The sequence below is a fragment of the Neolamprologus brichardi genome, unplaced genomic scaffold (genome assembly GCF_056152115.1).
Source record: "Neolamprologus brichardi isolate AB-2024 unplaced genomic scaffold, ASM5615211v1 NODE_ptg000033l+_length_6344489_cov_1, whole genome shotgun sequence".
Classification (NCBI taxonomy): domain Eukaryota; kingdom Metazoa; phylum Chordata; class Actinopteri; order Cichliformes; family Cichlidae; genus Neolamprologus; species Neolamprologus brichardi.
The window spans coordinates 761835-776662 of record NW_028270137.1 but is presented as its reverse complement, the minus strand read 5'-3'; the positions used below and the strand labels follow the sequence as shown (position 1 = coordinate 776662).

Sequence of the window (14828 nt, the reverse complement as noted above, 5' to 3'; positions counted from 1 at the left end):
CTGTCATTCAGTATAAAGTCACTAAGAACACTGGGGGCAACTAGTGTTTTCCTACACCTAATAATTTCTGCTGCAGCGCCCACTGGTGGCTTCAGTCTGTATGACATGCTTCACTGAAACCATCTTCTTTCAGTGGCTGGGGGCTTTGGTTTAATGAGGTATGAGGGTGTTCTTAGCAAAAACTCATCAGAGCAAACCTGGACATTACTTATAACCTAAAAACAAAATGACTCCACCTGATCTAATGAACCTCCTCATCCATCCTCTCAGCCATCAAAGCGATATAAAGTTGTCACTGGTCATTTTAAGCCTTTAAGGGTTTTCTTAAATATAACTCGGGAGGCTGTGAGGTGTGAATGTCACATACTGCTGTCGGCTTTGCCTTAATGAACCGATGTCTCCTTCTGTCATGAGATTAAGGCTTTGAAAGCCAGATAGTCACTGTAGTCTAGTTACATGTTGCAAGAAAGAGAGGCTGCGGTCTTTATCAAATTTAGTTTTCTGTTTTAATTGTTTGTATTTGTGTGTTTTTTGTTTTAGTTTGTTTGTTCAATGTTTGCATCCCAGAACTGAACGATCAACGCGAGCGTCTGCGGGGTCATCAAATCGCCTTCGTGACAAACAGGTAAAGCCCCCAGAAAAGTGTTTATCACCCTGATGCCTTGTTGTAATTTACTGTATTTGTTTGGTGGTTTTAATTTTTCATGCAGTCCCTGGGGCAGCCAGGGCTCCTCCTCGCCTCTTTGTTCCTCAACAAAGTCCGGAGCGCTACTCAGGTAAAGAGATGTTTCGCATCAAGGCAAGGGAGGAAAGAGTGGGGCTGGGGGTGTGGGGGGTCGCTTTTGTTCTGTAGAAAAAGGGGGCTTGTTCTCAGTCTGCCATTTTTACCGGGGGTGTGTGAGCACTGAGCGAGAGGCTTGACACGGGAGCTGCGGGATGAGAGCAGAGAGAGGAGAGTCCTGTGTGTAGTCACAGCCGAGCGGAGCATCGAGCCAGTGCAGCAACAGCGAGTCAGCTCACTCTGCAAACACACCTGAAGGCCGTAGAGGACCCACGAGGATTTATCACGCAGGAGGAATATAGTGACGGGCTGTGCGTAGGAACAAGAAAGAAACTTCATCGCAGAGCTTTTCTTCTCCAAGTGCACTTTGGGTAGCTCTGTGACAGACGCGGGCAGCTACACCTTAATGACAAATTATGACCACTAACTGCCGTTTCAACTGAGCAAGATTTTGTCGGCGAAGGTCACAGATGTGATGAAGAATGTGTCCCTTTGTTAAACCTGTCTGTCAGCGCATCTGACCGTTGTCTGGATTCCTTTGAGATCTTTGGACTTGGTTGCTATTTTGTAGATTGTGTGCTCTTATTAACGGATCCTAGTAAAAACTGACTTCATCCAACATGCGACCCATCCCATCCAGGTTCAGCTGTGTGTGAGTGCTGTCCTGCTTAACCTCGACTCTTTACGCACTATTAATGTTTTTCCACGCAGCCCCGTATTAAGTCACTGAATGCACGGTATTCTTTCTTTTGCAGGTTTCTGCACTTATTTGCATTGTTCTACTGCGCGCAGGTATGTCATTACTACAATTTGTCTTTAAAATACTGCGAATTATTTTAGTTGCAAAAATAAGAATTAGGTTAAAAACCGTCAGTCCAAGCGGGCGAAAGAGAGGGGGAAAGGTAACATAACATGTTGTAATACGACAGTATCGAAAGGCTCCCACGGCGCGCGGCCTGCTGACAGGTTGCTGATGAACATATTGGCCCTGGCACAAGATGCTCGGGCACAGATTGGGGGTTGAAAGCTCCAACGTTTCCGTTACCTCCACTCATTCCATCACAGCGGAGCGCGACGGAGAGAGAGAGAAAGAAAAACACATTAAGAACAAAGTGAAAGTAGTTTCATATTATTTCACACCATGATGAATGAGCAGTCGAGCTTTTATTTCAATCATACGACGTCTTTTCTTCTTCTTCTTCTGGGCATTGCGGCGCGCATTCTCCTGTATGCACAACCTGTTATCACACAGCGTCTTTTTGGAACCTGTTAATTTCATCTGGCAGCCGCTCTTCTGGAACTTGTTACAGTTACCCCCCACCACCGCCCAAAAACACAAACAAACAAAAAACCCAAAGAAAGAAAGAAAGAAGTGAGAAAACAAACGAACTGTTTCAAAGCGCTTCAGTCCGTCGACAACCCGAAGCCGCGCGACCGACCTTGTAAATTTTAAATAAATAAGTAAGTAATGCCGTCTAATTTCTGACAGGTAACCAATCAGTCCCCGCCTAATTTCACGCAGCATGTAAGCGAACAGAGCAAAGTGACGGACCGCACGAGCCGCAGGTTGATCCGGATCTACCAGCTTTACAGCCGGACCAGCGGCAAACACGTACAGGTCCTGCCCAACAAGAAGATCAACGCCATGGCCGAGGATGGAGACGTGCACGGTAAGAGAAATCCAGTAACTCCTGTAATAACCGACAACTCTCCAAAAATCGCTTCCACGCTCCACACAGCGCAGAGACGGCGACGCCTGATTTATCTGTGTTCAGGTAGATTTCAGTTATTTTAAAACATTACCATAATTTGTGCTTATCAAACTATAGCATACAAATGTAACCTGGTTCATTCTTTTTTAAGCTTTATTTGACATATTTCACATTTGTTTGTTTGCTTTTGTTTCTCTCACTGTAATTCATTCTAACCATATTACAGTGAAAGGTGGGCCACTGTACTATATGGAAATTAAGAGAGAACATTAACATAGTTGCAAAATCACCTTTTGTATTTAAATGTCTGAAATTATTTTAAAAGAGAAACATCCTTCAAACATCGTCACATTACATTATAAATGTGTCAGTTTGTTTCAATCACTAATCCTGGAGCTGTCTGTGTCTGAAGATGCTTAAATTTCCCAAGAAAGGCAACGATATCAATATTATCTTCTTTTATTAACTCAACACTAAGTATTACTTACTTAGTGTTGAGTTACTTACTTGTAGCCTCCTTGCACTCTATCTGAATTCAGTCTGTACTGTTCGAGGGGAAGAGGCCTAGAGAAATTGTCCAGTTGGCTGTGGATGGTGCTGGAGGTGATCCTCTAGAGATCACGCAGATCTGGAAGAGCTATTAGAAGCCATCCTACTTATGCCTCCTGAACATTTCCTGCATAGTTCTTGCTCCCATGTCAGCCCCCACCTTTAACCCTTCTCTGTCCTGCCTCAGAATCTAACGGGCCTCATCGAGCTTTACTCTCTTTGTTTTATTTCAAGCACAGTCTTCATGGAGCTAATGTACATGTGTGTGTGTGTGTGTGTGTGTGTGTGTGTGTGTTAGGATCACCTGAAGCACATTTTTGAATGAAAGAGAAAGTGAGAAAGTCTGTGTGCTTTCTACATTCTCTCTGCTGTAACTGCTGGTTCCCAATAGTTAATCTGTTTAAAACTGTGACTGTTAAAACATTGTTTATTTAATGTTATAGACAATCTGCTGTTGTCTTAAGGTGCTCTGAAATAATACCTGTGTGAATGTCAGATGAATGCACAGCAAACACAGGAGATATAGAAATACTGTGTGCTATTTCAACAGGAGAATTTATTAATATTTTTGTATTTGGGTAAAAAAGTAACATAAACATGAAAATCCTGTATTTCCTGTGTCTTTCAGTACTTTTCAGGATATAGAGATAAATGTGCCGCTCTATGCATGAGGTCAGTGCTGAATTATTTGAAAAGGGAGTCTTAATGAGACTGCCAGGATCGCCTCTTTAGGTTTCAAAGGCTCAGGAGACACGTGGTTTTATCATTTTGCAAAAGTTCCAGCTTGCATGAATCCCCAGGAACGGTCCCATAGGCTTCACTGTGAATGAGAGTGTGTATGCTTGGAAATACATGCAAGCGTTTTTGTGTGTGTTTTTGATTCTTTTTTTTCTGTTTGCATAGTCTGCAAAGTCATTTATTCAGAATTTAATGTTTAAGCAAAATGTCTACTAAAAGGCACAGAAACCGTCTGTGTTGCAGTTGCTGACTGAACTCTTCTGTCTGATCTCTGTAGCTAAACTCATCGTGGAAACAGATACTTTTGGAAGTCGAGTGCGCATCAGGGGAGCTGAGACTGACCTATACATCTGCATGAACAAGAGAGGGAAGCTCATTGGCAAGGTGAGGCTCAAAGCTGATTTCAGCCAGCTCATGGTCCAAAGACTCACTAGCTGATTCTCAATGATAATGGATGTAGCAGCACAAACTACTGCTCCATCCACCGCTTTAAGCTGACCTCGAGAGAAATGTGCAGAGATCAGAGAAATCAAATCAAATCGATTTCTTTGATGTAAAAGAATCAGACAGAACTTTGACCATATGACTGAAAGCGTCATGTGTTCAGGGTCCAGATGGCCGAGCATGTCAGAGAATAAGTCATTTGTTTTTCACATTAATGAAAATTATTCCATATTAGTGATGCTTTTCATCAATAACATCAGCAACAGTCATTTTTGATTTACTCGTTTTATTTAATTATTTTTTTCTGTGAATGATCCCATTAAAAGCAAAACGAAGACTAAACCTGGAAACAGCTTCTTCCTCACACTGAATGTCAGAGTGACCATTATCCTGGTCAAATAATATCATAAAATTAATGGCACATTAGAAAAAATAATAATACTAATTGATTGATTCTATCAATCAAGCTAATCTATAACATTTTTATTAAGTTCAGTGCAATCCCATTTCATTTCACATTCATATATGTGTATATGTATGTATGTGTATATATGTATAATCCCATCAGTAACCACTCTTGAAGGTAATAAAATAGAGTCGGTTCACACCTATAAATATCTGGGAATCTTAATTGATGACTCGCTCACCTTCAAACCACATGTAGAGAATCTTTAAGTTAAAACTGAGATTTTATTTTCTAAATAAGTTGTGTTTCTCTTTTAATACAAAGCAGCGGCTTGTTGCTGCAACATTTCTGCCTGTGCTGGATTATGGAGATATTCTATATATGAAGGCTTCTGCTCAATGTCGTCGAATGGTTGATTCTGTGTATCGTGCTTCTCTGAGGTTCATCACTAACCGTAAATCTCAGACTCACCACTGTGAGTTATACTCTCAGGTAGGACCTGCTTTGGTAAGTCGGAGGAACTCTCATTTATACAGTTGTATATATAAGGCCATACTTGGGTTGCTGCCTTCTTGTTCCCTGCTTGTAATGAAACATGCTGGTCGGTATTCTCTTCGTCCGCATGGTTACTTGTTGCTTTCTGTTCCATTTGCCCGAACTGAACTTGGTAAAAGAGCTTTTGTCCATTTAGCAGCCTCGACTTGGAACAAACTGCAGAAGGAAAATGACTGAATTCATTTCATTAAGTGCTTTTAAATCTAAACTACGAATCCTTGAGGCCAAGTCCATAACATGCAACTGTTTCAATTAGATTGATTGTCATTTTAACTGACTTTTTTATTTTTATTTGAATTTTATTGAATTTTATTTTATTTGTATTCTTTCACTTATTGTTGCATGTGTGTTGTTGCTGCCTGTGTTTGAGTGATTCCTGTAACTGTGAGACAAACGCTGCTGCCTATCTTGGCCAGGTTTTTAATCTCAATGGGATCTTCCTGGTTAAATAAAGGTTAATAAAAATAAAAAATAAATATATTATACAGTAAAGATCCCACAATATTAGAGAGACAACCCTAACAACCCCATGAGAAAGCAGGAAGGAAAGTTTCCTGTAACAAAGAGAAACAGGCAGAACGAGGCTGCCTGTGGGGGTGAGGGGAAAGAGACCCATGGTTTAAAATTAATTACTAATGATGACATACAGTAGTGGTGTCCAAACACATGAAGAGTGAAAAAGAAGCACTGCATCATGGGAAGCCCCCAGCAGCCAAGTCCCATTGCAGCATCACCTCATGACTGCAAGCTTCATCAAAAAGAAAACCTTTAAGTGTGCTCTTAAAAGTAGGGATGGTGCCTGTCAACCCAGTCCAAACTGGGAGCTGGTTCCACTGGTTGGCTGGTTTAGGGGAAAGTTTAATAATCTGAGTTTTGACCAAACAGTGGTCAACATTATTTAATGCTACAGGACGAGCACCAAACACTTTATCAAGTCTCGTATTAGTGGGATCTAATTATCGAAGTTTACTCAGAAAGCTTGATCACAGAGATGTGTCGATATCAATATGAGGAGGTTTTTAAAGTTGCTGTACAGAAAGATAAATCTGTGGGACAACTATGAATATGTTTTTAAAAACTGGTTTTAATTCATGGACTCATCGATAACTGAAGTTGACTTTATGTGATCCTGACTAAACTGCTGAAAAGGAGCCTGAAGTTATTCTTCAGTTTTATTTTATCGGTGATGAAGTAAATAAGATGTCCAAGCTTCACAAAAGGCTTTTTTCATAGACAATAAATTATCTAAATATATGCATTAATGTTAAACTATCATTATTGCATTTTTACACGTAATTTATTGTCAATACACAGTTATAATGACACTGGCAGCTGAAAATAGTCCAGACTGAATACACTCACATACACTGTGTGGCCAGAAGTGTACACACAATTATTATAAATGTTATGGTAAATTTGCTTTTAACAGTTTCTTTGAACTGTTGATTTTCCAAAGTGGAATGAATGAATACACCTTCAATCATTTTAAAAAACAAGAATTGGGTTTGAATTTATTTGGGATTTTCTCCAATCCACACATGGCCAAAAGTAATCGTATGGACTCAAATATAGACGTACACTCACTTATGTCTTTTAATTTGACAAGGCCAAGGCCTTTTAAAATCACATTAGTGATCAGGACTGACTACATCTGGTAGTTTCTCTTTGCAACATAAAAATAACTTGCTTGAGAGCAACGCTTGTAACAATGTGTCTAAGGAGCTCAGTGAAGATTTGCACAAAGTGGGAGGGTCTCCTGGAGCCATTTCTAAACAGTTGCAGATTCCATGATCATCTGTTCAAGCAATTATATGTAATTAGTGATTTAGATGTGTCATCTTTCTGGAAGTCCTAGGAGAAACCCAAACTTTTGCCCTCAGATGGAAAAGAATTTGCCCAGGATATTCAGGAACAACCAGGACTCAAGCCTGCCATAAGTGAAAGCTGCTGCAATGCCAGCATCACCGCCCATAATGAAACCTGCTTTACATTGCCATGGACGGAGACTGTGACAAAACCTTCAAGCTTAACTTGAAGCAGGATTCACTGGGGCTGTTTTACTGCCAGTGATACTGGTACGTGGCACAAAATGGGTGAAATAAAGGAGAAAGAGGATTACCTCCTAATTCTTTAACTTTACATCATATCGACAGATGTTGGAAACTCAGACACAGCTGGGAGTTCCAACAGGACAATGATCCCAAACACACATAAAAACTGGTTTTGGAATAAATAAACTAGGCTGACATTAACATGGGCTATACAGGGGTGGCTGTAGTTCAGGAGGTAGTGCAGGTCACCTACTGATCGGAAGGTTAGTGGTCCGATCCTTGGCTCCTCCAGTCTGCATGTCAAGTATCCTTGGGCAAGATACTAACCCCAAGTTGCTCTCCGATGCGTCCATCGGAGTGTGAATGTGTTTGAATGCAGTTAGATAGCACTAGGTATAGATAAAAGTGCTTGTGAGAATGGGTGTGACTGGGTGAACTTGGCATGTTGCTTTGAGTACTCCGAGAGAGTAGAAAAGCGCTGTATAAGAATCAGTCCATTTACCATTTACATGGGCATGTGGACAATACTTAAAAGTCAGGTTCATACCAGTAAACCAGCCAGATAAGAAAAGTGGTCAAATATCCAACCAGAATTATGTTAGAAGCTTGCTGATGGGTATCAAAAGCATTTTGGTCCTATTCCAGGAAACAGGCTGAGCTAACAACCCAAGATGAGGGGAATTCTGGGTTCTCAGTTCCAGAACGAGAGTTAACTTTAACCCTGAGTCACTTACCAGGTAACAGACTGCGACATAACCTGCTCGCGGGCAGGTTCTCTTCTACAAACCGAGTTTCTCTCTGACTCCTCCTCTCCTGCTGCACCTGCTGGTGTGAAGTTGAGACTGAAGTGATTTCAAAACTGAACTAAATGTATTAAAGTCAGTTTTTAGCAGACCGATTAGAGCACAGATCTGGCGGTGGTACATGCCGTGTAGGGGCCTGTCCTTCCATGATGGTTCCTCCTCTAACTCCTCTTCTTTCTGGGGTCTTTCTGTCAGTAACTTCTTTGTCCTGCTTTGGCCAGTTTATTACCCCAGCAGGGTATCTGATGACCAGCAGTAGGTGTTGATTGCCCAGATTGTTTTCTTCCCATTCAGCTGACTCCTCAGGACTTGCCTTACTCGCTGCAGGTTTTTGGTGGTTGTGGCTTTCCTCTTCATGGTTTCCATTTCCCCGTGGGATTCCCAGCTACTTGTAGCTGTCCTCAGTGTATGCTTTCTGGTAGTGCAATCCACTCAGTTCTGATTACCTTCCCTCTCCTCGTTGTTCTCCAATCCGAATGACATTCCGATGTTGTTGCTGTAGATCCTAGTTTGGTCCATACAGCTTGATGTCATTCATGTAGAGAAGACAGCTAACGATTGCACCATTCCATAGTCAGTATCCATGATGATCTCACTGAGGCAGAACAGCAGTGGGGACAGGGCACCTCCTCTGTAAATCCTGCACTTGATGGTGACCTGTGCAATTGTCTTGAATTTGGCCTGTAGTGTTGTTCACCACATCCTCGTTGAATTCCTGATGAAGGTTGTTAGGGCCCTGTTGGTCTTGTACAGTTCAAGCCATTCCAGGATCCCCGTGTCAGGGATTGAATCAAAGACTTTCTTGTAGTAAATCTCGGTGGTGCAGCGACTGGCCTTCTGTCAGCTGAATTGGAAAAACAACATCCAGGCAATCAGCACCAATGCCCTGATGGTTATCAGATACTTTGCTGGAATAATAAGCTGGTCAGAGGAAGCGATAGCACCCTGTGACATTAAGACAAGAAAGCTCCTCACCATGCATGGCGGGTTTCTCCCCAAGTCCATCACCCTGAGACTGTACATTAAGTGGAAGGAAGGAGGTCGAGGACTAGTGAGTGTCAAAACCACTAGGATAAAACAACAAAGACCAATGAGTACACCATGAAGATGGCCACAACCGATCGTGTGCTTAGTGAATATGTCAGGCAGCAAAAACCAGAGAAAGAAGAGAAGCAAGAACAGGAACCATCATAGAAGGACGCATGTACTACTGGCTGATACCGAAACATGCTACTAATGGCTGAAGAAAGCTGGACTGAAAGACAGCACAGAGGCACTAATCAAAACAGCACAAGAACAAACTGTAAGCACAATCTATAGACGCTGGACCCTAACTCACCAGGCAAGAGCCCAGGAGCAGGCTGTGCAGATACCCCGGAGACAATCCAGCACATAACCACAGGATGCAAGACGCTAGCACACCGGGCATATACGCATAACCAAGTGGCCGGTATAGCAGACAGGAACATCTGGGTTCTGTTTTTCCTGATTCTGAAGGACATGGCTTTCATCTGCTCATCTTTTGCAGATATTTTTACATGTGCCACTTCTTCTTTTATCCTCCACTTGTCCAGTTTCTTCAACTATTTCTTCACACCATGCTGAGATATGCCAACATTTCACTTAATAGCTCTTTGGGAATCACCTTGTTGGTGCACAACTATTACTTTATGGTTCTTAAATTGTTATCTTTGGCATTTAGATTCAACAAAAGACATGGAAACAAACTATGTGTTTTTGTAAATGGTTGCTAGTAACAACATGCTTAAAGATACAACTGAAAAACTGGTTCTTTTTGAAGTTGGTCATTATGTGTAGATACAACGCTGGTTTAGCCTTTTTTATGCTCGTATTATTCATAGGTCAGTGTTAGGTGGCCTAACAGACAGACTGATAATGACTGAAGAAGACCTTCGGAATTATTACTAAGGACCACTTTTAAAAGTTACAAAAGTCTGGCTCTTTGGTTAGAAATAAAGAAATGCGGCTGGCTCAGGACTCCACAATGCTGCATTTAACGTTGTCATGTGAGATGTGTCTTAGTGGGTGACTGCCTGACCTCTCTCACTGTGATGGCTAATAAACAGAGCTGCCAGGCTTTCTGTAACCCTACCATACACACACACACACACACACACACACACACACACACACACACACTCGCTCCACCCACCCAGCACCCTACCTTGAACACCATCTGCCCCAAGCTACCGGCCCAGTCACCACCTACCTCACCCGCAGTATATGTGTGTGTGCTTGTGTTGAAGAATATACAGAAAGTGTGTGTTTTCAGTGTGTGTACAGGAGTGTGCCAGGACTATTTTTAACACACTCTGTACAGTAGGCCAGGACTGCGTGCTAGTGCTGTTTCAGAGAACTACACTGTACACTTTATGATGTTACCAACTGGACATCACACGCTCATCCACACTTCACCCATCTTTCACATGCCTGCCTTTTATTGTCGTAAAGACCTGATGTAACCTGGAACTTAAATTCAATGGGATTCACTGAACTCTGCAGACCTGATGTGTGTTTAAGCATCTACTGATTGTTATTCTAGCTGACCAGAGCTGTTAGATTTAACCACAAATGCAACAGGAAGTCAAACCTGGAATGAAAGTGACACTTAGGGTCTGATTAAGGCTTTATGACAGGAAGGTGTGCGCTGCTGCAACTGACCCACGAGGGTTGCTGGAGGTCTGTTGAAGGGGGAGAATAGTGATCTCCCTCTGTTTGATTTGTAATGACTGTAGCATACGCTGCACATTTGAGGGGACGGTTTTCATTCTGCAAATCTTTAACATCTTTTGTGAATATCCTCTTTTTTCTGTCGTTTGTGATTTTGCAGAAAAATGGACTAGGCCGTGACTGTATCTTCACCGAAATCGTTCTGGAGAACAACTACACGGCGCTGAAGAACGTCCGTTATGAGGGCTGGTACATGGCTTTCACGCGTCGGGGGCGTCCACGGAAGGGCTCACGGACACGCCAGCACCAACGTGAAGTCCACTTCATGAAGAGGCTGCCAAAGGGGCACCAGCCCACCCATCCGAGCCACCACCGGCCTTTTGACTTCATCCACTACCCTTTCAGTCAAAGGACTAAGCGCACGTGATACTCGTCAGAGAATAAAACGGAAAAGTCAGAGAAAAAGGAGAACCTGACTGGATTTCTCTCCCCAAAAACCTCTGGAGACAGTTTTATACTGATAAATATACCTTGATGAGTAGTTTATTTTTTGTAAAGTAAAAAAAGCCACACAAAGACAAAAAACATATATTTTTGTACTCCGGGTTTTTAGTACTGACTTGTGTAAAAAAGTAAAGAAAAAGAAAAGTTTGTTTTTAATCCTCATGACTCATGTTTGACTTTTTGAGGACATCGTTTTAGTAGAGTGCCCTGTGTTGATTATTGTTCGTTGTTTTTATCAGTGGAGTCACTTCTTGGACTCTTGCCTGCTGCTCAAGGAGACTTGAAGGACCCTGATTGACCTCACTGCCAGGGAACGCTATATTCAGACACACAGACTGTCTCGTAGTGTACAGGAGGCAACAAAGACTATAATCAGAATTATTTGTTGGTAACACTGCAGTGCACACTTTTTGCTGGGCACTGCGTCCTGACTGGGCTCATTATCTCGCTCACACAGTTCAACCAAACAGACATTCACTAGCATTGAATGAACAACATGGCAGCTATACTTGATATTCACAGGCTTGTGTTCTGACTGTTTTGTCTCGATGTGTACAAAATGCATTGAAGTGTAAGTGTAATCCATGGACACATCCCCTAACCCTTTGTCTTCTCGTTGCTCGCTGAATGTCTGTTTTTATACATATATAAATATATTTTTATTTGAGGATGTGTAAAATAATTTTACGGATGATTTATTTATTTAAAACGTGTAATAAATGCACATTAGAATACCGAAGCTCGTGTGTGGTACATGCTTGCTTGGGATCCATTTGTGAAACCTTGGAAAGTCAGACATGTTGCTGACTGGCCTCTTCCCCCTACAGCCACACACGTATCTGTAAGGAGTAATGAAGCTGACCGATTGCAGAGTGTGTGCGAGTGGTGTCTTCCAATGTCTCCATACGTATGGCATTAGAGTTCACTGGTTGATGAGGATAACAAAATGTCAACCAATTTGCCTTCACAGGAAGCAGAACTTTCCTCCACTGTTATTAGAATACAAAATGACAGAAGCTCTGTACATCCCCATAGTCGTCCTATCTATGTTTATTACATTTTATTTACCTTAAGCAAAACACATAGATAAGTGAAATAATAGACCGTCATACCCAAGTAACACACTCTACTGTAGCGAGGGTAACATTGTTGCTCATGTTGGGTGAACGTCACAGTTTGGCTCATTCTGCTGGTCTGTAAGTGTATTTCATTTCCTTTTCTTATTAATTTCCAGACATCTTACAGGAGAACGCCAGAGAAAGACCTTGAGGAGGTTTTTTAGGGACTGGGAAACTTATGACCCTGGTTGAGTTGAAGGAGTAAGCCATGACAGCTCACTTCCAATAACTAGAACCAAAAAGATTCAGTTTCTCTTCACCCATCTTCCCCACCCACCCTGGATATCACTTAGCCTCCCCACATTATACTGTTATGGTTTGGCAGAACTGTGGTGAGGTTTTGTTTCTCTGTCTTCCGCGTCTTTGTTAATTACTCGTAGGTGAAATGGTTGGGCTGTTTTACACCTCAGCCTTCTAGGGCGGAGCCATCCTTCCTACACCTTTCTGCAATAAATCAGGTAGCAAGTATATCAAGGTCATGTAGTGCCACAGTTCTCCGCCAGACTGTCCCTGCAAACACGCTTAAGCATCCTTTTAATCTGTTTTGAATAAATAAGTGAGCTTAATTTGTGCATCTCTAGTACGAGTCTTTATCCCTGCCGCAGCATGGCAACCACAAAAACAACTCTTTATTTCAGTTGAAATAGGGTGGTATTTTCCAGATTTGCACAGTTTCAATGAAAAAATGTCTTCTCACAACAAAAGTATCCATCAGTACTTGACAAAAAGGTCAATAAATAGAAATAAATAACGTAAGGTTTGAGTAAAGATCAGAGCTGCTACCAGTTGAAGTGAATTTTAGAATCTTGATAACAAGCAGAAGTAATGAAAAATATTCAAAATGGGCCCCACCTGCACTCTTAAACACACACACACACACACACACACACACACACACACATGCAAAGTAATTGATTTGTTAGAAAGATTTTCAGCTTTTATTCAACAGCTTTAACAAAACTATTGCCTTAACTGTGCAGGGATTACTGACGATTTTATTCTAATTATTTTCAGAGGCTCAGTATTTGGCTGAAGAGCTCAATAATGATGTTTTCACGGAGCAAAAGATTAAGAACCACACCATACTGCAAAAGCAAAGCAGAGAGACATACGAAAAAAGATCTTGTAGTAAGTAATTGGAGGTTGTTAATCAGTTTCAGGTGTTTTGATGTTAATGACATTAACAACAGTTGCAGTGGAGGGGCAACAATGACACAACCCCAGGAAGGCCACTGACAGTTTTTTCCTCCTCATCTTTTCTGACTGTTTGTTTGTTTTTTCCACTGATTTTACTTGGCAATGGTCAGGTCATCACTAGCAGCATAAAGCCATACTCTACAGAGGTTTCACAGGTAGTCCAACTCCTCCAGGATGGTACATCGATACATGACATGTCACAAAGTTTACTGTCTCCCATGACACCTTTGCAAGGCCATGGGAAATATGGGTGCTGGGGATGCTGCAGCACCCTCTGTTGCAAGAGGCACACATCACAGCACCAAATGTAACAAAGCAGATAAATATGTTGAAACACTTTAAATACTATTCTTGTCATATAAGAAATGTGTGATTTAGAAAGTTGTGTTAAATAAGTAAAGATACTTTTTATCGTAATTAGCACTGTGTTCAAATGACATCACATAGTCACCAATAAAATAGAAATGGTGCATTGTTTCCGAGTCACATTTGGAGCATTGGGATGCAGGATGCTGTGGTAGCCATGCTGGTCAGGTCTGCCCTCAGTTTTAACTAAATCCCCAACAGTGTCACCAGCAAAGCCCCCCCACACCATCAAACCTCCTCCTCCATACTTCACGGTGGGAACCATGCATGTAGAGACCATTGTTAAACTTTTCTGTGTCACACAAAGACCGAGCAGGTGGAACCAAAGATCTCAGACTTGGACTCATCAGACCAAAGCACAGATGTCCACTGGTCTAACGTCCATCCTTGTGTTTCTTGGCCCAAACAAATCTCTTCTGCTTGTTGCTTTTCCTTAGTCGTGGTTTCTCTGCAGCTATTTGACCACAAAGGTCTGATTCACACAGTCTCCTCTGAACATGTAGAGATGTGTCTGCTACTGGAGCTCTGTATGGCATTTATCTGGGCTCTGATCTGAGGAGCTGTTAACTTGTGATTTCTGAGGCTGCTGACTCGGATGAATGTATCCTCAGCAGCAGAGGTAACTCTTGGTCTTCCTTTCTTGGGGTGGTCCTCATGTGAGACAGTTTTGTCGTAGTGTTTGATGGGTATTGAGACTGCACTTGGGAACATATTCAAGTTTTGAATGTGTCCCTAGTTTTTACTGGTAGTGTATTACCCAGTCCATATTAATATAGATATTTTTTTCCTATTGAGATCTGATGTATTTTCAAAGTGTTCCTTTTTTTTGAGCAATGTAATTACAAATGTCAGTTTGTCCAGTTATTTTTCAACTTTTGGAAATGGATGTGTCAGTGCCATGAGGCCAAATAGT

General features: G+C 41.7%; 1 protein-coding gene across 1 annotated transcript; it reads left to right on the top strand.

Moving 5' to 3' along the window:
- Window positions 1–903: 903 nt before the first annotated feature.
- On the top strand, window positions 904–11967 carry fgf8a (fibroblast growth factor 8a). The gene is made up of 5 exons (XM_087837441.1): window positions 904–1433; window positions 1537–1573; window positions 2271–2451; window positions 4058–4164; window positions 10891–11967. Exons 1-5 carry the CDS (start codon window positions 1402–1404, stop codon window positions 11155–11157), a joined length of 624 nt encoding a protein of 207 aa, XP_087693567.1. The 5' UTR covers window positions 904–1401; the 3' UTR covers window positions 11158–11967.
- Window positions 11968–14828: the final 2861 nt, after the last annotated feature.

What these genes read in the sequence shown, in the direction of transcription:
- fgf8a (XM_087837441.1), top strand. Translation starts at nt 1,402, where the DNA reads ATGCGACCCATCCCATCCAGGTTCAGCTGTGT. An exon ending in CATTGTTCTACTGCGCGCAG is followed by an intron (nt 1,574 to 2,270) that starts GTATGTCATTAC and finishes AATTTCTGACAG; the next exon opens with GTAACCAATCAGTCCCCGCC. An exon ending in GAGGGAAGCTCATTGGCAAG is followed by an intron (nt 4,165 to 10,890) that starts GTGAGGCTCAAA and finishes GTGATTTTGCAG; the next exon opens with AAAAATGGACTAGGCCGTGA.